Genomic DNA, 21,672 nt, shown 5'->3' with positions numbered 1-21,672 from the left:
AGTTATTTATTTTACAATATCATAAAACTATGCATTTTTACATTAAAGTGAAGTGTGAAATTTTAAATAATTTATTCAGTCTTTCAGCAGATGAATAGAGATCTTCTCATTTTTATGACACCAAGATGTCTATTAGCAGTGTTTAGGTTCCAGATCATTTAGAATTATCATACATCCAATCTGTTTATTGCCTAGATTCTTTGATACCACACCACTGGGACTGATTCTCAATCGCTTTTCAGCTGATACAAATATCATTGATCAGGTGAGTTCCTGAATTACTTCCAAGTTCAAAAATAAATTTCTCAGTATAAGCTAAACAACGTTTTAAGATAAATCATGGATGGGATGGGGAGGGAGGACGGAGAGGGGGGTTCAGAATGGGGAACACATGTACCCCCGTGGTGGATTCATGTCAATATATGGCAAAACCAATACAATATTGTAAAGTAAAAAAAATAAATAAATAAAAAGGAATTTAAAAAAATAAGATAAATCATGATTCCTGTTAACAGTAGAGGATTTCTAAAACCTAAATAAAAGCTAAATGCAAACCTAAATAAAATAAACCTAAATACAAATTCATATCAATATTACATATATACATAAAATTCTAGACTATGCAATCTATGAAATATGCACAGATTTCTAGAATGAAATCTTAAAGGAAATAGATCAATTCAAAATAATTTATCCACATGGAAGAGGATACTTAGAGAATCAGCATGAAATAAAGAGAAATAGAAAATAATGAACATTAAACTTTTTTTATTGTAAAAAGAAGTGATTTTAATATGTTGTATCTCCATTCATAGTAACGATCTTAAAGTTTAGAATTAATGCAGAGCGTCTCCCAGAAGTAAAGAATGGAATACCAAGTTGTCTTAGATGTCCTTTCCTTTTATTAGGTTGAAGTGATATTAGATGCTGTGATATTTTAGGAAGAGCAATATTGCATTGGAACCTGGAATGTTAGGCCCATGAAACAAGGCAAATTGGAAGTGGTCAAACAGGAGATGGCAAGAGTGAGTGTCGACATCCTAGGAATAGTGACTAAACTGGACTGGAAAGGGTGAATGTAACTCAGATGACCATTATCTCTACTACTGCGGCAGGAATCCCTCAGAAGAAATGGAGTAGCCATCATGGTCAACAAAAGAGTCCGAAATGCGGTATTTGGATGCAATCTCAAAAACAACAGAATGATTTCTTTTCATTTCCAAGGCAAACCATTCAATATCACAGTAATCCAATCTATGCCCCAACCAGTAATGCTGGTTACTGGTTGGGGCAGTAACCTAAACGGTTCTATGAAGACCCACAAGACCTTTTAGAACTAACACCCAAAAAGGTGTCCTTTTCATTATAGGGAACTGGAATGCAAAAGTAGGAAGTCAAGAAACACCTGGAATAACAGGCAAATTTGGCCTTGGAGAACAGAATGAAGCAGGGCAAGGGCTAATAGAGTTTTGCCAAGAGAACGCACTGGTCATAGAAAACACCCTCTTCCAACTACACAAGAGAAGACTCTACACATGGACGTCACCAGATGGTCAACACCGAAATCAGACTGATTATATTCTTTGCAGCCAAAGATGGAGAAGATTTATACAGTCAGCAAAAATAAGACCAGGAGCTGACTGTGGCTCAGATCATGAACTCCTTATTGCCAAATTCAGACTGAAATTGAAGAAAGTAAGGAAAACCACTAGACCATTCAGGTACGACCTAAATCAAATCCCTTGTGATTATACAGTGGAAGTGAGAAACAGATTCAAGGGACTAGATCTGATAGAGTGCCTGATGAACTATGGACGGGGGTTCGAGACGTTGTACAGGAGGCAGGGATCAAGACCATCCCCAAGAAAAATAAATGCAAAAAAGCAAAATGGCTGTCTGAGGAGGCCTTACAAATAGCTGTGAATGAAGAGAAGTGAAAAGCAAAGGAGAAAAGGAAAGATATAAGCATCTGAATGCAGAGTTCCAAAGAATAGCAAAGAGAGATAAGAAAGCCTTCCTCCGGGATCAATGCAAAGAAATAAAGGAAAACAAAAGAATAGAAAAAACTAGAGATCTCTTCAAGAAAATTAGATATACACAGGGAACATTTCATGCAAAGATGGGCTCAATAAAGGACAGAAATGGTATGGACCTAACAGAAGCAGAAGATATTAAGAGAGGTGGCAAGAATACACAGAAGAACTGTACAAAAAAGATCTTCACGACCCAGATAATCATCATGGTTTGATCACTTACCTAGAGCCAGATATCCTGGAATGTGAAGTCAAGGGGGCCTTAGAAAGCATCACTATGAACAAAGCTAGTGGAGGGGATGGAATTCCAGTTGAGCTATTTCAAATCTTGGAAGATGATGCTGTGAAAGTGCTGAACTCAGTATGTCAGCAAATTTGGAAAACTCAGCAGTGGCCACAGGACTGGAAAAGGTCAGTGTTCATTCCAATCTCAAAGAAAGGCAATGCCAAAGAATGCTCAAACTATCGCACAATTACACTCATCTCACACGCTAGTCAAGTAATGCTCTAAATTCACCAAGCCAGGCTTCAGCAATACATGAACCGTGAACTTCCAGATGTTCAAGCTGGTTTTAGAAAAGGCAGAGGAACCAGAGATCAAATTGTTAACACCCGCTGGATCATCGAAAAAGCAAGAGAGTTCCAGAAAAACATCTATTTCTGCTTTATTGACTATGCCAAAGCCTTTGACTGTGTGGATCACCACAAACTGTGGAAAATTCTTCAAGAGATGGGAATACCAGACCGCCTGACCTATCTCTTGAGAAACCTATATGCAGGTCAGGAAGCAACAGTTAGAAGTGGATATGGAACATCAGACTTGTTCAAATAGGAAAAGAAGTACATCAAGGCTGTATGTTGTCACCCTGCTTATTTAATTTATATGCAGAGTACATCATGAGAAATGCTGGTCTGGAAGAAGCACAAGCTGGAATAAAGATTGCTGGGAGAAATATCAATAACCTCAGATATGCAGATGACACCACCCTTATGGCAGAAAGTGAGGAGGAACTCAAAAGCCTCTTGATGAAAGTGAAAGAGAAGAGTGAAAAAGTTGGCTTAAAGCTCAACATTCAGAAAACGAAGATCATGGAATCTGGTCCCATCACTCCATAGGAAATAGATGGGGAAACAGTGGAAACAGTGTCAGACTTTATTTTTTTGGGCTCCAAAATCACTGCAGATGGTGATTGCAGCCATGAAATGAAAAGACGCTTACTCCTTGGAAGGAAAGTTATGACCAACCTAGATAGCATATTCAAAAGCAGAGACATTACTTTGCCAACAAAGGTCTGTCTAATCAAGGCTATGGTTTTTCCAGTGGTCATGTATGGATGTGAGAGTTGGACCGTGAAGAAAGCTGAGGCCAAGAATTGATGCTTTTCAACTGTGGTGTTGGAGAAGACTCTTGAGAGTCCCTTGGACTGCAAGGAGATCCAACCAGTTCATTTTAAAGGAGATCAGTCCTGGGTGTTCATTGGAAGGACTGATGCTGAAGCTGAAACTCTAGTACTTTGGCCACCTCATGCAAAGAGTTGACTCATTGGAAAAGACCCTGATGCTGGGAGGGATTGGAGGCAGGAGGAGAAGGGGAAGGCAGAGGATGAGATGGCTGGATGGCATCACCGACTCAATGGACATGAGTTTGGGTGGACTCCGGGAGTTGATGATGGACAGGGAGGCCTGGTATGTTGTGATTCATGGGGTCGCAAAGAGTTGGACATGACTGAGTGACTGAACTGAACTGAACTGAACTGATATTTTAGGGAATATTTCAAGGATGCCCGGTTTGATCTCAGGTACTTAGGCCTCCAAAAGTTTGTCCTTAAATTAAAGACCTCAGAGTCTGAAATTGGATCTCTCTATGAACAGAGTGTTTAGGGTGATTGAGCAAAGATTTAGCAAATTCAGCCCTTTCCTTTTCTGATTTTCCAAAATGGCCTTAAGAACACCTAAATTACCATCAATTAAGGTAAAGAATGATGCATGCAGCTGACTAAAATATATGTTGAAAAATTTTTATGTTTTCACAGTATTGGTGTCAGATTATGCTGCACCTAAAACACTTCCTAAGGAGTACATATTGGAAAAGAAGAGACAGAACACTCCTTATTTGGAAGATGACACTATTACTATCTAGAGAGTTCAAACAGTTGGTATGAAAGAATCAACTAGGAAGTTCAGCAGAGCATTTACATTAGACATGTAATACAAAAGCTAGTAACTTTCTCTCCACCAATTAAAAAATTATGTGAAAATTACATTTAACCTATAATAACAGCAAAAACTATGAAAATAGAGATAAGCCTGCTATGAAGAAAAGTGATTCAACTATCCTAAAAATCCAGGAAATCATAAAAATCCTGTGTGTGTGTGTGTGTGTGTGTGTATACTTTCCTTATCAGATACCTAAGAAATACTATGAAATTAAAACACTCTGGTAAGATTACAGAAAACAAGTTGATGAAAAGAATGAAATTGAGAACTCAGAAACACCAGTTTATCTTGACTCAGTAATAATGGGAAAGTTTTTTCAGTAAAGGGTGTTGGGGCAATTAACTATAAAATACACAGCAAATTCACATGTGATAAAGGAGGCCATCTAATAACAAAACTATAAAATAAAATGTAAAAGAGTAATTTTAGAAAACATGGGAAGTGTCTTTATAAGACACAGAACTCAAAAACAATAAGAAAAAAAGCCAACAGAAATGGCTTTAGAATTTTAAATTTCTATTGAGGTAAAAGCATCATATTTAAAATATAATATATTCTTTGGGAGAAAAACTGGCAACTCATGTAAAGAAAGAGGATAAACAGCCATGATATGTAAAGAGCATCTAAAAATCAATAAGGAAGGTAAACAATCCAGTTGAAAAGCATGCAAAGAATATGAGGACGCAATTAAAATTATTAGCGGGATAGCTAAAGAGTTTTTAAATACTATTCAGCCTTTAAAAAGAAATAGATTTGTATAGAGTGGCATGGGAAGATTTACAATCCATCTTATTCAGTAAAACAAAGCAAGCAAATGGACAAATGAGGTTTAGAGTTTATGTTTATGCTATTTATATAAAATAGTTTGTGCTATTTGTTTAAAAATCCCATAATATATTAATAAATAGGTAGATAGGTAAATAACTGACCACTGGTTAAGCAGATAGGTAGAAAGATGGATAAATATGCTAAACAATGGGAAGTGAGTGAAATTGAAGGAGTGACGAATTGCTTACAACGAAAATGTTTATATATTACTTTTGGAACTAATTATGTAACTTAATATAAAATTAATGTGTTGTTGCCTTATTACCAATGTTTTATTTGAGCTAAAACATTTTCCTTTCAAACTACCTTCTTAACAGCATATCCCTCCAACTTTGGAATCTCTAACTCGGTCAACACTGCTCTGCGTGTCTGCAATTGGCATGATTTCTTATGCTACCCCCGTGTTCCTGGTTGCACTTGTGCCTCTTGGGGTCGCCTTTTATTTTATCCAGAAATACTTCCGAGTGGCCTCTAAGTAAGTAAAGCGCTGCTCTGTTCATCTTCAAAAGCCTGTATATTTGATTGACTGTGATTCGGATTTGTTATAATGTTTTGGTGGCTCAGATGGTAAAGAATCTGCCTGCAATGCAGAAGACCTGGGTTCTGTCCCTAGGTCAGGAAGACTTCTGGAGAAGGGCATGGCTACCCACTCCAGTATTGTTGCCTGGAGACTCCCACGGACAGAGGAGCCTGGCAGGCTACAGTCCATGGGGTCACAAAGAGTTGGGCATGGCTGAGAGACTAACACTTTCACTTTTCTCCAGATAAGGTATGGAATTTGGAAAAGAAACTTAATTTAACTTAATGAAACCTATCCTGATATTATGTTTCATTTAGCGAGATATTTTGCTTCCATGGCTTCCCTGATAGCTTAGTTGGTAAAGAATCTGCCTGCAATGCAGGAGACCCCAGTTCAATTCCTGGGTTGGGAAGATCCCTTGAAGAAGGGATATACTACTCACTTCAGTGTTCTTGGGCTTCCCTTGTGGCTCAGCTGGTAAAGAATCCGCCTGCAATGCAGGAGAGCTGGGCTCAATCCCTGGGTTGGGAAGATCCCCTGGAGAAGGGAAAAGGCTACCCACTCCAGTATTCTAGCCTAGAGAGTTCCATGGACTGTATAGTCCATGGGGTCACAAAGAGTCAGACACAACTGAGCAACTGTCACTTTAATTTTGCTTCTGTAATTGGTTGTCTGAGCCTTTACATAGTACTAGACATATGTGAACAAGCTGATTGATCTGGTTGAGTTTTAAGTCCACAGACTATGCCCAATTTTTCATTCCATGATCCTTTCTCTGAACATGGCAGTGACAGAAAATTTTATGAAACCAAAGATAGTCCCAAAGGATAAGTAATTTAATATTATGTTCTGCAAGTGGGGAAATAAAAATATTTTCAAATGAGTAAAATGCACTCTGTAAAAGATTAGTAGAAGTAAAAAAAAGTTAAAGGGATAAATCAGAGTGATAACTATAAAAGTAGAGAATCTTGAATGTCTGGTAAGAGTACTGTAACATTAAGAGGTTGGAAATTTCCAGATTGGGTTATTTAACATGCCCATGAATATCCAGCCAAATAAAAGATAGCCGTGAATTTTAAATTCTTCTGCTAATATAAGATTTATCATTTGCTGAGATGTTGAATAATTAAGTGAAATATAATACTAGTTGTTTCGAAATTTCCAGTTTAACTTTGAAGTTCTGCCTTAATAGTATTGTAAATTTTATATCATTGCAGTAATCTCTTTATTTCAACAAACACTTATTAGGCATTTAGTGTCTTGTAAATAACTGCACAAGCCATGTGGCAGAGGAAGAGATCAACATGGCAAGAAGCAGTTCTCAAGAAATTTACAGTTTCTTGGGAAGATAAAACATAAATAAGATAACCCTTATATGTGGATTAAGTGCTGGAATAGGAAGCCAGACATAGAGTTTATTCAGTAAAATGAAAAGATTTAATAGGACTTGAGTGCAGGGAGAATGAAAAAATTATATATATATATTAGTTAACAGGAAAAAGCAGGATTAAGATTTGGAATCTCTGGATTATACCTGCAAATTTTTTTTTCTTGCTACATTTCATTATTCATTCAATTTAGAGACAGGCTGATTTACCATTAATCTTTATAGTCTTGTCTTTTCCAGAATGTTACATGATTGGAATCATGTAGTATGTGGTCTTGTCAGATTAGCTACTTTCTCTTAGAAATAAGCACTTAAGATTCATCTGTGTCTTTTCATGGCTTCAAAGCACATTCATAAAATAGAATATTATAAAAATAATTTATCATTGAATAATATTCTATTTTCTGAATTGCCGTATTTTGTTTATCCATTTACCTATTGAAGGACATCTTAGTTGCTTCTAGTTTGGGGTTATAAATATTATGAATGTGTGTGTGCTTACATGCTCAGTTGTGTCTGAATACATGCTCAGTTATGTCTGACTCTTTGCAAGCCCTTGGATTGTAGCCCTCCAGGCTTTCTGCCTATGAAATTTTCCAGGAAGGAATGCCGGAGTGGGTTGCCATTTCCACCTCGAGGTTATCTTCCCCACCCAGGGATCAAACCCACATCTCCAGAGTCTCCTGCATTGGCAGGTGGATTCTTTACCACTGAGCCACCAGGGAAGCCATTACTATTATGAATAAAACTACTGTAAATATTTGTATGGAGATTTTTGTGTGGACATAGGTTTTAAAATTAGTTGGGTAAATGCATAGGAGCATGATTATTTGATAGTATGGTAAAACTGCTTAGTTTTATGAAAAACTGAAAAATTGTCTTCCAAAATAGTTGTTTATTTGTAATATTTCTGGAAAAAAAAAAAGTTGTTTCTCCCTTGGGGCTATGAATTAGGATCCTTCAAATGTTAGGAACATATGTTAAACCTAGAGTAATTTTTGATCTCTAGCCCCTTCTTTTGCTCATAGAAAATTCAGACCAGAAGGAAGAGACTAGCCATTACATTTGCTCTTTCATTTCTTCTGGTATTACTGTTGATGTTGCTTGCTGAAGGGGCAGAAAAGTTCAGTCACTTCCTTTCTGCTGGCTGTTTCCAAATCTCTTCTTGCCTTCTCACCAGTGATATTCAACAGTCAGGTTTTACTTCAGACTCATGCTCATGTGGGCCTGTTTTCATCCCTGGGCAATAGAAATTGCATACAGAGGCCAAGCAAATAACCCTAGTTCTTTACAGATTTTAATTGCTAAGTCTTTTCATTATAGTAGATTATTAAAATATGGAAGGGATGGTCATTTTTAAAGAATGAACTTTGATAATGGATTATAAACCATTTTTATTTGAAATTCTCTGGTCATTTGCAAATAGGACCACATGATATTAAATCTCACCCATAAAAAGAAACCTCTAGATGCTGAGGTTCTAAATAAAACACTCATATTGAAAATCTTGAGCAATTTAACACACTATTTTGTAAACACCAAAGGGAATTAAAGTGGGGGACTTATTGTTGTTCAGTCGCTCAGTCATGTCAGACTTTTTGCCACCCCATGGACTGCAGCACGCCAGTTCTTCCCTGTCCTTCACTGTCTCCCAGAGTTTGCTCAGATTCATGTCCATTGAGTCGATGATGCCATCTAACCATTTCATACTCTGCCACCCTACTCTCCTCCTGCCCTCAATCTTTCCTAGCATCAGACAGGAAATGCCATTGAATTTCGAGTATCTAACATCAAAGACCCATGTGTGGCTAGCTCTGTAAGTAAGCTTTCCTATTTACAGGAGAATAAAGTCAAGCTGTACCCTCACCTTTCTGGTTTCATAAAACACTGTCCTATAAAAAGAGGTTCCTCCTTCCTCATCTTTTCCCCTTCATGTCAGACCTCAATGTAGTGACCACCTGTTGCTTGTGTCAAATTTACAAATAGCCACTGAGTTTTCTGTTTAACAATCGCAGACTCTTTACATTCCTTCATATTCATCCTCCTCTTCACCCCTCTCCTTCCCTCCCCCATTGAGTTTCTGAAGTGAGAAATTCATTTTAGAAACTCACAAAAGGACTTTGCCTTTGGTCATGGGAGAACCCAGGCAGTCCCCAAAGATCTAAGATTATTTAACAGTTGAAGATTATGTAACAATATAATCAGTTCGATTGACTGACAGGTGAATATCAGCACTGCTACTCTTGATTCCCTCCACCCCAAAAACCTAAGAAAGACAGAAAAAAGGCTGAAAAGAAAAATAAAAGCATGTTTTGAAACGTGTGATAGAACTGTTAGCCTTCTAGAAAGGCTAGCTTGTGTGATTTACAAACTTGTCTAGAGTGTGCATCTTTATAGAAAGGGTCTAATTCAGGCATTTGTCCACCAGCCATTCACTGAGCACTTTATTGACCTAAAAATATATATTGACACTTGGAGGACCAGTGAATGCCAGTTCTATTTAGGGAGGAACTCAATCTCATTGTAGCTGAAGCCAAACTCATTATCTGTCTCTTCTGGTGTCTTTATTCTCTGTCTCCCATCCTGGTAAATAGCACTGTCATCTTCCAAGTCTGCTAAGTAACAAACAAGCCATATTTGACTCCCCTCTCTTTTTAAATTTATTTTATTTTTAATTGAAGTATAATTTACAATGTTGTGTTTCAAGTGTACAGCAAAGTCGTGTCAGACTCTTTGTGACCCTATGGACTGAAGCCTACTGGGCTTCAATGTCCATGGGATTCTCCAGGCAAGAACTCTGGAGTGGGTTGCCATGCCCTCCTCCAAGGGATCTTCCTCACCCAGGGATAGAACCCATGTCTCTTATGTCTCCTGCATTGGCAGGCAGATTCTTTACTGCTAGCACCACCTGAGGGGAAACCCATGCATGTACATGTATATGCATACACTTTTTCAGATTCTTTTCCACTATAGGTTATTATGACACATTGAATATAGTTCCCTGTGCTATACAGTAGGTCCTTGCTGTTTACCAGTCTATATAGTAATGTATATATGCTAATCCCAGATTCCTAACTTCTCTCTTCCCAATCACCTTTGGTAGCCATAAGTTTGTCTTCTGTGTCTGTGTGGTTCTCTCTTATTCACTCTGCTACAATGAGTTGATTATAGCAGTTTAGAAGGCTACTTCTAATAAGCTATCTCACAATCTCCCCCTATATTAAATTGTGCCAGCATCACACCTAATTCAGAATTTTTAAAAAGTTCTGATAAACTGTCCTTACTCATTCTCTTCCATCCTTTACACTGTCTCCAAATTACGTTGCTTTAAGCAAGCTCTGGTGATTTTATTTCTAGTCCTCAGTGATTTTTCCCAGCCCATTCAGGATCTTCTACAGTCTAGCCCCTCCCCCCATTGCTTGTCCAGCCTTTTCCCATGACAACATCCCCAAAGGACTCTGGTCACCAGCCAGATTGAATTCGCCAGTTCTTTAGTCCTCTGTACTCGCTCTGGTTTGTTCCCTTAGCTGGAATGCACTTCTTGTCTGTTTGGTTGAAGCACACTGCTCATGCTTAAGGTTTGGCCTAAGTAACACCTGCTCAAAGAAAACATTTCCCATCTCCTACATTAATTGCTCCTTCCTATGTGTTCCCATAAAAGTTTACTTTAACTGTGATACAAAATTGGTGTTTTTGTACAACACATAACATTCAGCCTGGACCCATGTTTATTATGTAATATTTATTTTTCTCTTCCTCTTTAGATTATAAGCTGTTGGATTTTTTTGTTGAATGTTGGAGGAAAATATGTGGGTTGGCCAAAATTTTGTTCATATTTTTCCAAAAGATGTGATGGGAAAATCCAAATGAACCTTTTGGCCAACCCAGTAGTTACTCTGACAAAAAATAACCTTAATTTAGAATGAACAAAGCTCCCAGATCAGACAGTAAAGAATCTGCCTGCAGTGCAGGATACCCGGGTTCGATCCGTGGGTTGGAAAGATCCCCTGGAGAAGGGAATAGCAACCCACTCCAGTATTCTTGCCTGGAGAATTCCAGGGACAGAAGAACCTGGCAAGCTACAGTCCTTGGTGTCTCAGAGTTGGAAACGACTGAGTGACTAACACACACACACAGTATTCTTTGAGTTTGAATGAGTGTAAAGTTTATTTTTGTACTTGTCTCTGTCCTAGGGACCTCCAGGAACTTGATGACAGTACCCAGCTCCCTCTGCTTTGCCACTTCTCAGAAACTGCTGAAGGACTCACCACCATTCGGGCATTTAGGTAAGTAAACATATTATCATTTTGTTGATTAGACAGTTACATCATCAACAAATATTTGCCTACAAATAACTGATCATTGCTCCCATTTTCCAATGCCCACTGTGTGTGTGCCTATGTTCTAAACTAGTAGTAAGAAAAACATGACAAAAAACGATCACAGAGGGCTTCCCATGTGGCTCACTGGTAAAGAATCCGCCTGCCAGTGCAAGAGATTCGGGTTCAATCCCTGGGTCAGGAAGATCCCCTGGAGAAGGAAATGACAACCTGCTTCAGTATTGTTGCCTGGAAAATCCCATGGACAGAAGAGTCTGGTGGACTACAGTCTACGGAGTTGCAAGAAGAGTTGGACATGGCTTAGTGACTAGACAACAACAACAAATGATCACAGAGTTTAGTTATTTGAAATTTTAACAAGAATAAAGAAAGAATTCAGCATCATGTCGGGTAGATACTACCTGTGTGATTTAGACTAGGCTTTTGAATTCCCTAACCTCATCTGTGAAATAGGAAAAACCATTTTGCTTTTTAGGGTAATTGGACTAATTGATATAATGCATGTAAAACATTAGGGCTTCCCTGGTGGCTCAGCTGAAAAGAATGCATCTGCATTGCAGGGGAACCTGGTTCAATTCATGGGTCCAGAAGATCCCCTGGAGAAGGGATAGGCTACCCACTCCAGTATTCTTGGGCTTCCCTGGTGGCTTAGATGGTAAAGAATCCATCTGCAATGCAGGAGACCTGGCTTCAATCCCTGGATTGGGAACATCCCCTGGAGAAGGAAACAGCAACTTACTCCAGTATTCTTGCCTGGAGAATCCCATGGACATAGGAGCCTAGTGGGCTATAGTCCATGGGGTTGCAAAGAGTTGGATAGGACTGAGCAACTTTCACTTTTGATATAAAGCATTGGCTTCCCCTGTGGCTCAGTGATAAAAACTCTGCCTGCAGCGCAGAAGGCGGTGGTTCGACCCCTGGATTGAGAAGATCCCCTGGAGGAGGCAATGGCTACCCACTCCAGTGTCCTTTTTGGACAATCCCATGGACAGAGGAGCCTGGCAGGCTACAGTCTGTGGGGTCACAAAGAGTTGGATGCAACTGAGCACACACCTAAAGCATTAACCACAGTGATTAGCAAAGAAGTAACAGAGAAGCTGACATACATGCATTAGTAATAATAATAAAAGAAATATTATTACACCAAAGTTACTTCAGACTTTAAATAGTTTTCTTCAATGTTGGTAAACATTGAAGTAATATCCCAAGATTTTCATCAAAAGAGTTTGCTTAATACTCAAAAAATTACCTTAACTCTATTAAAGGAGATCAGTCCTGGGTGTTCTTTGGAAGGACTGATGCTAAAGCCGAAACTCCAGTACTCTGGCCACCTCATGCGAAGAGTCGACTCATTGGAAAAGACTCTGATGCTGGGAGGGATTGGGGGCAGGAGGAGAGGGGACGACAGAGGATGAGATGGCTGGATGGCATCACTGACTCGATGGACGTGAGTCTGAGTGAACTCCAGGAGTTGGTGATGGACAGGGAGGCCTGGCGTGCTGCAATTTATGGGGTCGCAAGGAGTAGGACACAACTGAGCGACTGAACTGAACTGAACTGATTTTCCCTATTCAGGTAAAATCAGAAAAGGAGTTGGCATCCTTGAATGTTATATTTAATCTAGAAAATCACTTCTTAAAGTGTTATATCTTTCTGCAGTGCTAAATGCAAACCTGTAGTGATTTCAATCAGAGATTTTTCTAACCTAAGAAATATTTAAATCACATAAATGTATATATATATATAATTGGGTCAAAAGTAGAATATAAAGATACAGATTTCATAGTGGAGCATTTATATTTTTCACAGTGATGCGTTTTCCCATCAGAGTGTTTAATACCTTTTATTAGAGATGGCAGAATCATTGATTGACTCTGAATGTAGGTATTAAGACATAAGAGACCCTGATTCTGGGAAAGATTGAGGGCAGGAGGAGAACAGGATGACAGAGAATGAGATAGTTGGATGGCATCACCGACTCAATGGACATGGATTTGGGTGGACTCTGGGAGTTGGTGATGAACAGGGAGGCCTGGCGTGCTGCAGTTCATGGGATCGCAAAGAGTCGGACACGACTGAGCAACTGAACTGAACTGAACTGATTAAGACATAATTTGTGTTCTAATAGTAGCCAGCAATGCCCAGTGGTAATCATAAGTACACCATGTTAAGAATTTCATTTTTTCACCAAAGTTCTTTTGAGTTAATTTATTTGAGTTTTGAACACATGGCAAGTGCTAGTCTTGCAATGGATATAGAAAGACTCCAAAGATATGGCCTTTTATTTCTACCCCAGATAAATACCACAGGGAAAATAGTTGGGATAACATGGCAGGTGGGGAAGAAGCAGTGACCTGATTCAGGCAAGCTGGCAGGTGGAACAGAAAACAGCCTCTGTCTTCTCCCTGAAGAACAAGTGAGGTCATTTACTGAGAATGATGAAGACTGGACCTTGTAAAACATCTTGAAGAAAATGAGCCTGGTCTCAAATGAAAGAGAAAGTTGACTGAAAGTCAAGATTTAGATTTTTCATTTAATCATCTATTCTTCACTAGACACATGAGCAGAACTTGGCTTGACTGTTCCTAATTTTACATCAGGAAAATTCTAGGGAGCTCTAAAAAGGACAAACTATTACATGTCACCTAAGACTTGAATGAGGCTTCCCAGGTGGCTCAGTGGTAAGGAATCCACCTGCCAATGCAGGAAATGCAGGTTTATCCCTGGATCAGGAAGATTCCCTGGAGAAGGAAATGGCAACCCACTCCAGGATTCTTGCCTAGAAAATCGCATGGACAGAGGAGGCCAGTGGACTACGATCCATGGGTTGCAAACGGGCAGACACGACTTAGCGACTGTTAAGAATCAAACACATGCTTTTCCATCTACTTCTTCCTGTCTTTCAGGCTAGTAAGAGTCCCCAGAGTCGTTAGCTCTCTGGAAAGTTTGTATTTACTGATTAGGCTGCTTTCCTCCCCTGCGTTCAGGGTTCATGGTGTACTCAGAAGCAGCATGAACTAACCTCAAGTAGTTTACCACCAGAGGATCACAGTTAAATTAGACTGAGATTTCAGTGACCTTTCCTACTTTTTTTTTGGTCTGACAGAATAAAGGTCTAAGAATGTTCAGAAGATGAGCTGGATGTGGATGAAAAGATACAGACTGAGTGTGTCAAAGTTTCCATTAGGAAAACAGAAGGGTTCTTGCCAAATAGAAACACACAGAAAGAATGTTCGCTGCATTTCCACCCCTCCCCTTTCACTGCTCCTTCAGACTGTTGCCAGCTCCATTTACAAACTCTTTAAGAGTGTATCTGCAACAATATCCCCAAACTAGAGGGAGAGGAAGAAGAGCCCCAGACAAAACACTTTGTCACAATGAAGTGTTGGACGTTCGTCTCAACTGGAGTCCACAGGCTTTGGTCCAAGTTTCCCCCTCCCCACGTCTCTCCATCATCACAGCCCTCTAGGAAGGGGGACCCTGTCTCCAGCTCCTGGACTTGTTTTCTCATTTCTGCTCCTTAGCTCATGTTGTTCCTGATACTTCCAATGCTTTTGTCCCTCCTTGTCCACCTGAAAAATTCTGTGAACCAGTGAAGTTGCTCAGTTGTGCCCGACTCTTTGCGATCCCATGGACTGTAGCCTACCAGCCTCATCCATCCATGGAGTTTTTCAGGCAAGAATGCTGGAGTGGGTTGCCATTTCCTTCCCCAGGGTATATTCCCAACCCAGGGGTCGAACCCAGGTCTTCCTCATTGCAGGCAGACGCTTTACCGTCTGAGTCACCAGATCAGATCAGTCGCTCAGTCGTGTCCGACTCTTTGCAAGCCCATGAATCGCAGCACACCAGGCCTCCCTGTCCATCACCAACTCCCAGAGTTCACTCAGACTCACTCCATTAAGTCAGTGATGCCATCCAGCCATCTCATCCTCTGTCGTCCCCTTCTCCTCCTGCCCCCAATCCCTCCCAGCATCAGGGTCTTTTCCAATGAATCAACTCTTCGCATGAGGTGGCCAAAGTACTGGAGTTTCAGCTTTAGCGTCATTCCTTCCAGAGAAATCCCAGGGCTGATCTCCTTCAGAATGGACTGGTTGGATCTCCTTGCAGTCCAAGGGACTCTAAAGAGTGTTCTCCAACACCACAGTTCAAAAGCATCAATTCTTTGGCGCTCAGCCTTCTTCACAGTCCAACTCTCACATCCATACGTGACCACAGGAAAAACCATAGCCTTGACTAGACGAACCTTTGTTGGCAAAGTAATGTCTCTGCTCTTGAATATGCTATCAGGGAAGCCCGAAAAAATTCAGCCCATTTCTTAAAACCTCATTCAGTCCATCCCAGAGATGGCTTTATCCATCCCTCCCCACCTTCCACCCTATTCCCTGCCATTCTTTTCTTCTAGCCAGTGCAAACTTTCATCTTCCTTGATATTCACGTAGCATTTTTCACATAGGGCCATGTGATTGGCTTCTGTGTTGAGCCCTCTTTACTTGTTCATACTACAACAACCCCATGCTTACCTCTTTCACTAGACAATGTGCTTCTCTGGGGCAGAGGTTGTGTCTTGTTCATACATATATGTTGTAATGTCTCACTTTGAGTTCATGCTTGCTAAATGTTCCTGAATGAGTGGGTGAAAATCCACCCGATAATGCAAATACAGAATTGGATATATCTGTTCACAGTTGAAATCCACTATCTCAGTAAATCCTATAACTCTGTGAGTCATCCTCTGTTAATTATTCACTCTGTCCCTGGTGGCTCAGCTAGGAAAGAATTGGCCTGCAATTCGGGAGACCTGGGTTCGATCCCTGGGTTGAGAAGGTCCCCTGGAGGAGGGCATGGCAACCCACTTCAGTATTCTTGCCTGGAGAATCCCCATGAACCGAGGAGCCTGGTGGGCTACAGTCCATGGAGTCCCAAAGAGTCGGACACGACTGAGTGACTAAGCTCACGCATCTGTATAAGGGTCATGATGAGGGTGGTCCTGTTTCTCTGTCTGCTTGGTCCCGCCCAGTGTATTGCTATTCAGTGCAGGTCCTCCTGTGCATGGCATTTGGGTCAAGGCTACATAACCCAAAATGAGGTAATTATTTGGCTCTGATTGTCAAACCCTTTGATTATCGTAGATCAGATGTTGCTGTCTGACTCAATTATCTGATTTTTCTGGTTTGGCATGTTGGAGTGATCGGATTGACTGGATAAATCTCAACTATGTGCTTTATATTGGCCTGTATGGATGGCTTCACGGGCCAAGTGAACACCCCACCCCGGACTTCTTCATTTTTGACATAGTGATAGTGTATTGTAAACTTTTGCAAATTGATTTGAAGATTTGGGGCGGTGGGGGCGGGGGGTACTTGGAACAGTCTTTTATCAGCTAGGAATCACCATCAGGCTGTCAGATGAAATTTGGTTATTCTCTGCAAACATAACACATAGACAGGAGGTCTCTGTAAGATAAGCCGAAGCCACAGAAAGTTGAATTTGGCACTTCCTCCAACCTTCCAATCAGTTATTTTGTTTATATGATCCAGCTTTCCATTGTTTCTGTTACCCAGGGAAAATAATTGAAAAACAAAAAGAGACTATTTTTGTGATGTAGAAAAGATTTATCAACATGGAACATGAGTTTCTATGAGAAGTAGCTCCCATGTTCAAATGGATGAAGTTTCTTTTTAAAAAAATATTTGTTTCTTTTTCTGCATCAGGTTTTAGTTGTAACAGTTGGGCTTAGTTACTCTGCAGCATGCAGAATCTTAGCTCACTGCCTAGAGATCGAACCAGCATCCCCTGCACTCCCAGGCAGATTCTTAACCACCAGACCACCAAGGAAATCCCGGGATGAGGTTTTTATTAGAAGTTTCCTTTATAACAAAGGTTACACAGAATTTGGTCTGATTATGTTGATTACCAAGAATGAACTTAATTTGACCCAGTATCAGTATCTAAACTGTGTGTGTCATGTTGTTGTTTAATTGCTAAGTCGTGTCCGACTCTTTGCAACCCCATGGACTGTAGCCCGCCAGGCTCCTCTGTCCATGGGATTTTCCAGGCAAGAGTACTGGATTGGCTTGCCATTGCCTTCTCCAATGCATGAAAGTGAAAATGAAAGTCAAGTCGCTCATTTGTGTCCGACTCTTCGAGACCCCATGGACTGCAGCCTACCAGGCTCCTCCACCCATGGGATTTTCCAGGCAAGAGTACTGGAGTGGGGTGCCATTGCCTTCTCCGGTATGTGTCCTAGATCCCCGTAAATACTACACGCCAAGAGTTTCTTTCATGCAATGACCATTCTTACAAATAATTTGTAACTTTGAGGTGTAAAATATCTTGCTTAACAAGGACATCTGCCATTCCCAAAGACCCTCATCCTCGACCTCTTGCCACCTCGTTGTCCTCCTTTGATTTCCAGAAACTGAGCGAAAAGAACATTTTTAAGGTATATACTTGCCTGTTACAGACCCATAGTTTCCTGCCTTTCGTGAGTCTCTTCTAGCTCCTGCTACCAACTCCGACCATGCCTTGTGGAAAAGTAAGATATATGCAGTAAAATCTAGGTCAAGTATGTTGCATTTCTGTACAACTTCTTCTGGGTTTTGTAGGGCCCTTGAGACATAGGCCGTGCCTTGTTTTCACGGTAACCATCCTTGTGTAGAAAGTTATGAAATGATCTTTAATAGGACTTTGTCATCGGAAACATTCCTTTCTGTAGCAGAGGTTGAGAAAGGAACTACTGCTCCATGCCATCTCTCAGGAAGGGTGCAGGAGAGCAGTAGCAGCTGGCCTTTATTTGCAAGTAGTCCGTTTACTAGTCATTCCATCCCACCAGTTCGTCACTGTGTTGAGTAAATAATGTAGTAGGAAGTGTGACTGTTTTTTATTATTTCTCCTGTTGTGTGGCTAACATAATATTTTTGTTTTCTGCAGGCATGAGACCAGATTTAAGCAACGAATGCTGGAACTGACAGACACTAACAACATTGCCTACTTATTCCTCTCAGCTGCCAACAGATGGCTGGAGGTCAGAACGGTACGTTCATTTCATGATTTCGAAATGGAAACCACACAGAGAAGAGGTCTGATGCAAAGAGGGAGACAGTTGTAAAAACTAGGCTTCCACTGAGGTTCAGCACTCGCTCCACATTTTCTGGACTTTAGCTCAGGTTTGTTTATGGTACGGATGAAATTTGTCATGATGTTTTTAGGTAATGGCAAGACAGATAGCCCCAAAAGCAAAAATTCAGTTTGTGTTCATTAGTGGCCAGATGACATAAGTTAATGGAATAGCAAATATTTGTATAACTTCAGGTTTTTGGTTTTTTTTTTTTTTTTTTTCAAATTTGACAAGTGAATAGATGTACTCACTTCTACTGAACTGGACCAGCCTGGAAGAGATGGCAGCTTTCTATTTTAAGCCAGTGGAGGGTCATGTTAGCCCAAATGTAAAAAACTGCAGTTATTCATCTGTTGCCTTCTTCTGTCCTGTATAAATAAGGAGAATGGGTATAAGCTTTGGCATTGTACATACTTGGTCCAGCAAGTTAACGAATTTATCTGGGTCCCAGTTTGCCATTTGTAAACTAGGAGTATGACCTCATGGGTGTGTTAGGTTTAAAAATAGTAATATAAGTCCTGTAGCTCACTTTTTGGCAGGTACACTCAACAAATGTCTTTTGAATAGATGGATGCATGGATGAATGAATAAATTAATGGAAATGGTACCTGCTTTGGTAAATGGTTAATAAGTCAACCACTCCTAATAAATGAAAGAGGAAATAGGTTAGACCCAAGTTCCAGAGGGAAGGAGATGTTGTTTGCAGACTGGGCTGTGTAATCTGCAGTATGAATAAGCAACTTTGGTAGAAATGATGACTTGATTGTCATCTTTTCTTAAAAAATAATTATTAGTTTATGAAAAGGAAAAGGAAGTTTATCTGCATTATTGTTAAGAACCTCACTTCCACTGATTAAGCATCCCAGTCATATGGAGGCTCTCTTTCAAAACTCAGTGGATCAGAGAGGGCATCTGGGAATGGGGATTTGATAAAGTGAAAGGAAGGAGCCCACATTAAAATCTGAGTTGTTGATGGATGGATAACATATTGATAGAGAATCTTGGGTCCCCCTGTAAGCTGTAGTTGTCATAATTGGTCACTAATAACAGAGACTCTCCAGCACTATATTGTTTTGTGTTGTGTTATTGTGTAGAAATTATCCAGCAACATAACACAATTATATTTCACAAATTTTAAATAGATAAGAAATTTCTTCCAGATCACTGTGGGGGTTGGGAGGGGCAGGGCAGAGATTTTCCAATTACCTGTAAGTAACAGAAAGGCAGGCGAAGTGTTTAGGATTTATAACAGAAACAAACTACTATTCCTAGATCTTACCCAGACCCTAAATCCTTGCTTTAAGCTTCTGTTTGTTTGCTCAAATCTGTTTTCTCCGAGGAAAAGAAATCATATCTGAATAACAAAGCTAGTGATGAGCTAGCTTAATCAGAGAATGTCCTAAAATCACAGGGATGAAATGTCAGTAGTTTCCTTTGTGTTTGATTTTCCTGATGTTGACGATCAAGTGTGTTTCTTAGGGGCGCGTGTGTTTGCTCTGGACTTGAGGTGAGTCTGGGTTGGCTTCTGCTTCTTCTCGTTAGCACTTCCCACTGTCAGGCTGATGGACAAACGTTTAACAAGAATCTTCAAGCAAACCATATGTTCTGCTCTTGTAGCCAGAAGACAAGATATCAGAGCGTTCAGACTGCCAAGAAAGGGGAGGTCAGGAAAAATGAGAGAGAAACAGCAGCCAGATTCAGAGTGGGTTAGTTTAGCTTGCCTCATACCCTGCTACTTAACTCCCCCATTAAAGGCGGCTGGACCTACTTGAATATAAATGAATTCTAGTTCCACTTGTAGAAACCTAAAATATATATATATATATATATGTATGATATTTGAAAAAGAAGGGTAGAATCTGTCATTCATTCTATTACCTTATAACACATCTGTTTTTGTGTCTTTTTTTTCTTTTCTGTGTATTATCATCTTTCCACAACTTGCTATTTGGTCTCATTACCAGATCTGTCCCTTAAAAACCAACACAAAAAAGTTATAGAGTCCTTTGCTCTATTTCTGATGAATAAATATAAAATTTGGTAAGAAACTTGCTGATTTATAGCAACATTCCAGGCATATCTGCTGATAGAATTCAAGGTCCAGAGTCTTTTGTGGATGATTTTGTCTCTTTCATCTCTCATATTTGTTTATCAATAAGTTTGCTGCTACTGCTGCTGCTAAGTCTCTTCAGTCGTGTCCGACTCTGTGCAATCCCATAGATGGCAGCCAACCAGGCTCCTGCATCCATGGGATTCTCCAGACAAAAGTACTGGAGTGGGTTGCCATTTCCTTCTCTCAATAAGTTTATGTGGGCCTAAAGAACCTGTCTGCAATGCAGGAGACGTAAGAGACCCTGGTACGATCCGTGGGTTGGGAAGATCCCCTGGAGGAGGGCATGGCACATCCCACCTGGTGGGATACCGTCCATGGGTTGCAAAGAGTTGGACATGACTGAGGCAACTTAGCACACACACACACACACACAAACACTCACACACACGCATACCCTTCTAGACAATCCCAGAAATCCAACTTGAAACCAGTCAGATTTATTCTCCTATTCTGTACACTCAAAGTACAGAGTTTTCATTAGAACCAGAATATTTAGAATATTAGAACATTAGAATGTTTATTTGAATATAAATGCTATAATCCAAGAACATATGTGCCACAATAGGAGTGTTGAATAAATAGAACAGATAACTCTAACTAGGAAATAACCTTTCTCCCAATTGTACACATGTAAATGACCTCATTACTACTGTGCATCACTGGAGACACAATTTCAGTTTGAAATAAATGGATCTTGTTTCAGAAATATGAGAAATATAAGTGTTCAGATATAGGACCTTGGAGACTGGGGTGTGAACTGCTCTCTGAACCCCACAGCTGGATATTTTCTGCCTCGTAAGTCATTTACAACAAGATAAGTAATGAAAACCTCTATCTGGCCCGCTGATGCTGCATTGATCTTATCTCCAGTATCAACACAGCTGCCTCCATTCCCTATTCTTTGATATGTTAACCAGCAAATTAACAAAAATATCTGCTAATCTCAAATAATCTGGGAGCTCCCATAGCAGAAGCACAGCCAATCGGTATCAGGACGGGAGGAACCTTGGGCAGAGCTCAGAAGAGGCCAGCAGGTCTCCTGATGCGGATCTGAGGAGCTCAACAACTCAGCATATTCAAAAGCAGAGACATCAGTTTGCTGACAAAAGTCCATCTA

The 21,672-nt window shown here is 40.1% G+C and overlaps 1 protein-coding gene across 6 annotated transcripts in view; it reads left to right on the top strand.

Moving 5' to 3' along the window:
• The window catches only part of ABCC9 (ATP binding cassette subfamily C member 9), a 157,492-nt gene that overhangs the window by 103,625 nt on the left and 32,195 nt on the right, over positions 1 to 21,672 (top strand). For all 6 annotated transcript variants that reach the window (XM_070371173.1, XM_070371169.1, XM_070371170.1 and 3 more), the window contains 4 exons: positions 196 to 265; positions 5,396 to 5,553; positions 11,179 to 11,271; positions 18,256 to 18,358. In XM_070371173.1, coding sequence (XP_070227274.1) covers positions 196 to 265; positions 5,396 to 5,553; positions 11,179 to 11,271; positions 18,256 to 18,358 — 424 coding nt within the window. The remainder of the gene's footprint in view (positions 1 to 195; positions 266 to 5,395; positions 5,554 to 11,178; positions 11,272 to 18,255; positions 18,359 to 21,672) is intronic.

This window comes from Bos mutus, chromosome 5 (assembly GCF_027580195.1).
Source record: "Bos mutus isolate GX-2022 chromosome 5, NWIPB_WYAK_1.1, whole genome shotgun sequence".
NCBI lineage: Eukaryota > Metazoa > Chordata > Mammalia > Artiodactyla > Bovidae > Bos > Bos mutus.
Note: the sequence above shows the minus strand (reverse complement) of the source record. Positions and strands in the feature narration are given on the sequence as shown.